Below are 7,722 nucleotides of genomic sequence, written 5' to 3'. Positions count from 1 at the left end.
TGGGCCACAAAACCAGTCATAAGTAAGTAAAGATCATGTTCCATGAAGATATTTTGCAAACTTCCTACCGTAAATATAGCTATCAAAACTTAATTTTTTATGATTAGTAATATGCATGGCTAAGAACTTAATTTGAACAACTTTAAAAGCGATTTTCTCAATATTTAGATTTTTTTGCACCCTCAGATTCTCAGCTAGATTTGTCATATCCTATTACAAACCATACATAAATGGAACGCTTATTTATTCAGCAAAAAAAGACCCTTATCACTGGTTTTGTGGTCCAGGGTCACAAAATGCTTGTTTTTCATAATATTGTAAACATAAATCATATTGAATCATATAGACTAAAATGTGGGCCTATATAACCATTAAAAAATCCACTCACACTTTACATACATTGTAAAGTATAACAATTAAACTGGAACGTTGCGTCTAAATCTGGAATCACTGCAATTGTTGACAGAAAAATGTGAAAGGAAATGCCAGAACACATTGTTTCGGTTTCATATCCCCAAGGCATCATCAGAGGTTTCCAAGAACTATTGAAAACTTCTCTAAGTTTTTTGTCCAAATGGTAAAATTAGCACCATTGTCTCAAATTCAAAATCTATATTCCTCACGTCACATCCATATACAGGCTACACTTATTATTTCAGTCATAGAGATATTGTGAAATTCTTCAACATAGGTGAACATTGTTGTTGCATGAACATTGATAGTAACGACGGATACTTTTTTTTTGCTCTATTATGACATCCTGTGGCCAAAAGTACATCTGCAATGGTCTCTCCAAGTAGTTGTCCAAAAAAGAAGTTCCAGGACAAAGTATGTGAACCCAGACGTTTCAACATGATTCATGCAGGCATCCTAAGAATATTGCTTAATTAAAAATTTTGTGAGGAGAAATGTTGCAGAATACCTTCTGATTGTTGTGCATTTACCTCCTGACTGACAGCAAATATGTGCAGATAACAGCTGCAGTCTCATTGTAAATGTTTTTACCATTAAAATAAAAAATAATTAAAATAAAGCTATGAAAATGAAAGCTATGAATACTTTGTGTGCAAAGAAATAGTTTACACAAAAATGAAAATTTGCTGTTTGTTTTCTCATCAGAATGGATTTAGAGAAATTTAAAAGCATCACTTGCTCAGCAATGGATGCTCTGCAGTGAATGGGTGCCGTCAGAATGAGAGTCCAAACAGCTGATAAAAACATCACAATAATCCATAAGTAACAAGTCAATCTCTGTTGTCCTCACATCAGAATCCTCACAAGACAATCCAGACAAGATGACTTTTCACTGAAGAAAGCAATATTATGAATATAGGATTTGTATTTTAGCCAGAAGCAATTTTGAAATTGAAAACGTCTTAATGACGTATATTTGTTTATTACAAACACACAGCTTTTTGCTTCACAATGCATTAGTGGACTGGAGTGGTGTGGATTATCAATGTTTTCATTAGCTGTTTGGATTCTCATTCTGACGGCACCCATTCACATCCATTCATCACCTTTGGTGAGCAAGTGATGCAATGATACATTTCTCCAAATCTGATGAAGAAACAAACTCATCAACATCTTGTATGACCTAAACGTGAGCAAAGCGTCACCAACCTCTTTTTGTGAACTATTCCTTTAAGCAGATAAGCACGCTTTCTTGTTCAAATCAAATATTATAAGCAATGCAGAAATTCAGGGTTCACATACTTTTTCCTGCAACTGTCATTTCCTCAAATACTTCACAAACTGTTTGATTTTTGCAGTCCTTTTTATCGAGCAGTTGGCTGGCACACACATCTCTCTGCTCTGATATCCTTTAGCTCTTTTATAATAATGTCCGCTGTGTCGCTGCTGTACATCACGATGAGAGATGAAAGGCCTTGTGGAGTGCAGTTTGATCTAGAAAATATATGAAAACAGTTTCAAGGTCAACACCTGTCACAACTGCGTATTCAAAACTAATACTCACAATTGTCAAGCATAAGTATAAAAAGCTGCAGAGAAGACTGAATCCACCTTTGTAAATCATTTTCTCCATGTTGTTTTCGATGTCTCTGAACAGACATGGATGACGCAGGTATTTCTTTCAAACAGATACCTCTAAAAAGGCAAAAATGGAAGGACATAATTATTTTGTTCTATTACATACAATGAATATATAATGCAATATTTTTTTGCAATATCAGGGCTGTTAACCATTGACGAGTGTTGAGGAAGAGAAGCTACTTTGAAAGTGTTGGCCGAAAGCTATCTGAAGTAGTTAAACTATTGTCAAATCAATGTTTTTAAACTTTAACAGGTAAATTTATATTAAAAACAACAAAGACACCCTTACAGCACATAAGTGAATGGACAAAATAATAGGCCTAAAATCATTTTTTAAATGAACCGACAGCATGATTCATTAGAATGAATCAGACTTTCCAAGGAAAGCCCCATTTGTGACGAACCGGCTCACTGGAAAGATTCGGACTTTCCAGATTACATATGAGGTCCGTTTAGAATCATGTGATTCACCAGAAATAATTGGATTTTCCCACTGATTATTTAGGTGAGTGTGGGCTATTCCCTCACCTACTATCACATTAAAACAAGTTGCGTTTGCCCAAACTGCTACACTTAGTCCATCTTTAGCTATTTATTAGGCTACTTCTGTTGTATTCTGAAATACGGTTAAAGTGGTGAATGTGCTGACAAGCATTGAGCAAATTGAAATATACTTAAAAAGCCATTAAATCATTAAAATATAAGTCATTTCCTCTGAAACTTGTATGTCATGTGTTTAAATATATTTCTAATTATTACATATTTGTAATGATGAAGATGCAATTTAATACTAACCTAATGCAATATTGACTAAAACACTGCAGTTAAAATTAGAATCAAGGATTTCTCCTGTGCTTTAGTGTGTTAGTCAACACATCAAAATAAGCATACTTCTTTAAAGCCAGACAAAATATTATTATTACATACTGATTTAAAATGTACTTTAAAATAAAACTTTTAATTTGACATTGTTGCAAAGTGCACTTTTTTAAAAGTGTACTTAAGTGTGTTAAGAAAAAGTCATACAAATTCTCTCTTGAAGTACACTTTATTTAATTAATAGTGTTTTAAAATATGCTTTAAGGGTTTGAAGTACACTACAAGTGCACATTCAATAAAATTAAGTGCACTTGTTTTTCACAAAGGAAATCACACTATCATTATAAAATTAGTACTGTAATCAGTATGTGTTTTCATTGGCACGTTCTTAAGTTTATACATATTGTCAAGTCCCCTGACTCATCTTTTTGGTATATTACACACACTGTAAAAATGACCGTAAATTTAACGGTAAAAGACTGTAAAAATGCTACAGTAAAAACCTGTTTAACGGTTAACGGTAAGTTCCCCTACTATATACGGTGAAAAACTGTATTGGACATTACATGTTATTTTATACATTCCCAGAATTCCCTGCGTTACATTTCAAATTTGATGTTTTTTTGTTGCAATAATTATGTTTCTTCTTAGTTGTTTTTCTTATCAGTTGTATACATTAGGGTTGTATGTTGCATCTAATGTTGTTAAATGAATGTTTATTGCATTACTCAGTTTCATGTGTGTTACCATGATGGTGTTTAATGTTTGTGTGAATGACACTGTGCACCTTCTATATGTTAATATTTAAAAGCTGCTTGTGATGGGCTTTGGTTCATCATGTGATTTTCTCATCACCACCTGCTTTTGGTGGTTATCAGTGTATTACAAAAGGTACAAAATGGATTTCAGTATTTCAGTAGGTTGGTACAGTATATTAACATTATATCAGTTAATATAATTACGGTATTTAAATGTAAATTTAAGTAAAATACGTAAAACCTATAATGTTGCTACCATATTTTTTACGGTAAAATTCTGGAATTTTTTTTACTGTAAATTTTACGGAATTATTTTTAAAATGCACAGATAGGATCATACCTACAAATACTTATGTTGAAATTGGACGGCTGTAGTATCCATTGACTCAGCTTGCTCGTATGAAGGTTGACATGATGTACGTACAGCTTGCATGCAGCTACGTGTCTCCCGTGCCTCAGCTGTATTCTCTGTCTGTCATATTCAGAGCTGGCCATGCAGCTTGGCCTGTGCCTGTGCTCTGAACTCGCTCCTGACGCCCTCTGCTGGTGCTCCATCGATGTGCTCCTGTAGAGCACTAAGAGCGGCTGGCTGAGAGAGCTGCCATTCAAGCAGTAGAGGCTCTGCGTCAGGGCTTCATGGAGAACCAAGCTGCCGCTCTCATCCCCAAAGCGCAGCTGGAAGCCCAAGATGTCTGAGTGGCGCAATGGCTGGGTTATTGCAGCTGTCACGTCGAAAACATCATATCCTGATGGAGGCAGCCGGTCCAGACTCAATAAGTGCTCTGCAAGAGGGCCGCTAATGCTCAGGTTATCTGGTCCCGGTGAAAGACTGTGTACTGTGACCGTCACACTAAGCGGCTTGTGATGAAGAGTCTTCCTCAGCAGGACCAGCTCTGCAACCCTCATGAAGGGACTCAGCTGGGACATGTTGAACCAGATCCAACCCGGTGTGCCATACTTTGAGTCTTATTTAGAAAATAACATCTTTTAGGAGTCTTTCAGTTGAAAATATTAAGCAGCATTTATATTATTCATAACCTTTTTATAGATTGTATTTATATAACTTTGTAGGATGTCAAAACGTTTTATGCATCAACATCTATTCAGAGAAATGTAGTATTAAAACTCATTTCAGTGTATATACAGTGGAACCCAAGGCCAAATTGAAAATCTGGGATTTATTTTTTTTTAATCTGGATACACAATACATCATATAAATAGATAGAATACAGATAATAAAAATCATTAATTTAAAAAAGTAATTGATTTAAAAAAAAATGTACTTCACATAATATAATTGAGAAGAAATATTTAACTAACCAAATAATGTATCCATTGAAGCAAAATAAACTAAATCATTAAATACAATGCTTACACTTTTATATCAATAAAATGCACACTTTTACATACATTTCTTATTTTTATTTTTATTTATGTCGATATAATAAATTATATAGAAATGAAAAAAGTTAATAAAAATGATAAAAGCAAACAACAAAATATAAACAACGAGGTATAAACAACAATAAATATAAAATCTAAATATAAAATGGTAGATAATATAAAAACTAAAACTAATTCAAAATATTAATAAAAATTATAATAGTATCTCAATAATACAAAAATAACACTGTACAAACTAAATAGTAAGACATTTTAAAATTAAACTTTTTTTAATTCAAAATATAAAAAAAAACAAAAAAAAAAAACTATAAAAGTATCTCAATAATACTAAAATAAGCCTGGGAGAAACTTTTTGCTCAAATTATGACAATAATATAATTTGTAAGGAAAGTTGATATTAAGTTAACAGTAACACAAACACATTTTCAATGGTGAGAATTTTTGACCACAACATAAAAGTAAATCTCAAATGAAGGAAAAATTTATTGGCAATGAAAAAAGTATATATATATATATATATATTTTAATTTTAAGATTTATTTTAGTTTATTCAAAATAAAAAAAAGTCTTTACCTTCGATGCTCCGGAAGCTCTGCACAAGAGTCCCATCAGCACCACTCAGGTCTCTTGCCTGTGCGTCCAGTGACTGGTAAACGTGCTTCATGTAGGGGTGTGGCTTTGCCTGCTGAGGCGCTGACAGTTTGTTTATATGCAACATCTCCAAAATAGCTTTGCTCAGGTCTCTATCCTCCAGTTCCCCCCCCTGATCTTCCGTCAACAGCAAACTGTGAGTCCCTCCTAGTCCTAGAAGACCAATTAGGAAGCATAAAAATGATGCTGAAAACCTCATTCTGCAAAAATGAAAGAACGGACAGATTCGGTGACGAAAGCCGAGCCCTGATTCTCCCGCACAGCTCGGTCAGGAAACAGTGAGCACAGCAGAACCTCGTTCACTCATTAGTGGGTGGGCAGGATTCACAGCCCGTGCAACCGTCGGCCAAACACTGGAAAAAGCAATTACCGCTTTCCCACAGAAAACGCTGGAATGTCACACTCCATTTGACAGGCATTGTGCTCTCAGTTTTCACGCCGCAAAGTGAACTGGCTTGTTTTGGTTTGAGGCTTGAGTACCTTTTACTTACTTAAATCAATGGCTCTTTTCAACCTGTAGCTCTTTCTCAGTGTAAGCGGATAGTGTGCTTCTCATCTGCACTCATTAACTGCACGCATTCTTGGCACAAACAAAGTATCGAGTGCAAGTTGTTGGTTATAACTTTGAGATTCATCTTGCAACTTTTTTGGGTGCATAGTTGAGCAATTATGACTGGTATTTTCAAAAGCATACTGTATGGATGAACATCCCACAAATGGTTTTTATATTTTTTTAATGGCAAATTTGGAATCACAATAATGTTTGAGAGATTGATCATAAAAATCTTTTTAACAACATGGCTCAAATTGTAATAAGTTTCTCTCACATGTCTTATCGGTATTTCATTATGATTCAAATTATTTAGCCTTGTCAAACTTAATATTTCTGCTCTTTTATGGGGAAAATTGTAGTGAAGAGTTGTTTATGGATTTTTTTTTCTTGGCAAAGACTGCTAAATAATTGAAGATGTTACTGGCCATTATTGCTATATATATATATATATATATATATATTTTTTTTTTTTTTTTTTTAATTTAAATGATAAAAAACATGCAAATAAATCAAATAATTTATTAAAAAATATAAAAAAGAATGACCTTGACTAGTTAGTTGTTAATGCTTAAATAGTTAATTAAAATAATATAAATAATAAAATCTGAAGTGAAGATTAAAAAACTAAATTAACGCTCTTCACTCATGCTGTTGTTTGAATGCTGCTTATACTGTATATACACACTATGTTTACATTAAAAAGGATCACATTTATTGCATGCTACTGTAGTCAAACACGTGAAATGGTTGACTTTTCCCACAAACTTCAATGAATGTGTTTTATGAGATGAGCTTTAGGAGGGATTAGTGTAGTTCTTACGTGTTCAAAACTGTGCAGTCATGGTAACTTGAGTGAAAGTGTTTGTTGACTTTTTCTCGTCTTTGCAAACTCACTATGGCAATAATCACAGTTAATGATGTTGGGAAATTTTAAAAACTTGAGAATTATTTTAAAATGTTTACTTTTCATTCTGACCCTTTGCCTCCATAATCTTCACAGACTGTAGTTGCTAACATCCAAATGTAATTGATGTAGTTTCACACAAAGCAGATAGTCGCCTACTTATCAGCATGCTGTACTCTCTTACTGTACTTCATGAAACAATTTCCAAAGCCTCTGGAAAAGAAACGTGTAGATAATGGACTCTGTGCATGTAAAGTCTGTGAAAAGGGTTAATCAGCTTATCGCTATTTGGTCTATTTTGTCTTCAGAGCTATTATGCTGTTGAGAGCTATACAGTAACTGCTGCAAGCTACAGTATTCTGTTTACACAGATAGGAAATTGGTTTAGTAAAGGATCTCAGACTTCACTTAGATGAGAGATTAACAGTAAGGTCAAAGGCTAGAGGGCTGGAGACACAGATGGCTATTGTGTGACGGAATGTAATTTGGACGTTGTTTTAGAAAATTAGACTTGCTATACCTTGGTGTTAATAAATAACTAAATGCAGTGTGATCCAAAATCATCAGGATGTGCGAGA

The 7,722-nt window shown here is 33.9% G+C and overlaps 2 protein-coding genes across 2 annotated transcripts in view; one reads left to right on the top strand and one right to left on the bottom strand.

Moving 5' to 3' along the window:
• Positions 1–385: 385 nt before the first annotated feature.
• Positions 386–6,028, bottom strand: LOC131543781 (growth/differentiation factor 6-B). Its single transcript, XM_058781548.1, has 4 exons — positions 5,610–6,028; positions 3,973–4,597; positions 2,026–2,109; positions 386–1,908 (listed from the first exon to the last, which is right to left on the bottom strand). The coding sequence occupies exons 1-4, from the start codon at positions 5,884–5,886 to the stop codon at positions 1,779–1,781; spliced, it is 1,116 nt and encodes a 371-aa protein (XP_058637531.1). The 5' UTR covers positions 5,887–6,028; the 3' UTR covers positions 386–1,778.
• frem1a (Fras1 related extracellular matrix 1a) overlaps positions 5,759–7,722 on the top strand; it is a 53,706-nt gene continuing 51,742 nt past the window's right edge. Inside the window, exon 1 of the mRNA XM_058781547.1 lies at positions 5,759–5,823. The gene's annotated coding sequence lies outside the window, so the exon portion shown is untranslated. The remainder of the gene's footprint in view (positions 5,824–7,722) is intronic.

This window comes from Onychostoma macrolepis, chromosome 07, assembly GCF_012432095.1.
Source record: "Onychostoma macrolepis isolate SWU-2019 chromosome 07, ASM1243209v1, whole genome shotgun sequence".
Classification (NCBI taxonomy): domain Eukaryota; kingdom Metazoa; phylum Chordata; class Actinopteri; order Cypriniformes; family Cyprinidae; genus Onychostoma; species Onychostoma macrolepis.
Note: the sequence above shows the minus strand (reverse complement) of the source record. Positions and strands in the feature narration are given on the sequence as shown.

Bases quoted from the DNA above. Each gene is read 5' to 3' on its own strand.
- LOC131543781 (XM_058781548.1), bottom strand. From the start codon at position 5,886: ATGAGGTTTTCAGCATCATTTTTATGCTTCCTAATTGGTCTTCTAGGA. The intron at 4,598-5,609 runs GTAAAGACTTTT...TTTCTAAATAAG, and splicing joins GAGCTTCCGGAGCATCGAAG to ACTCAAAGTATGGCACACCG. The intron at 2,110-3,972 runs GTATGATCCTAT...TTGCCTTTTTAG, and splicing joins TTCAACATAAGTATTTGTAG to AGGTATCTGTTTGAAAGAAA.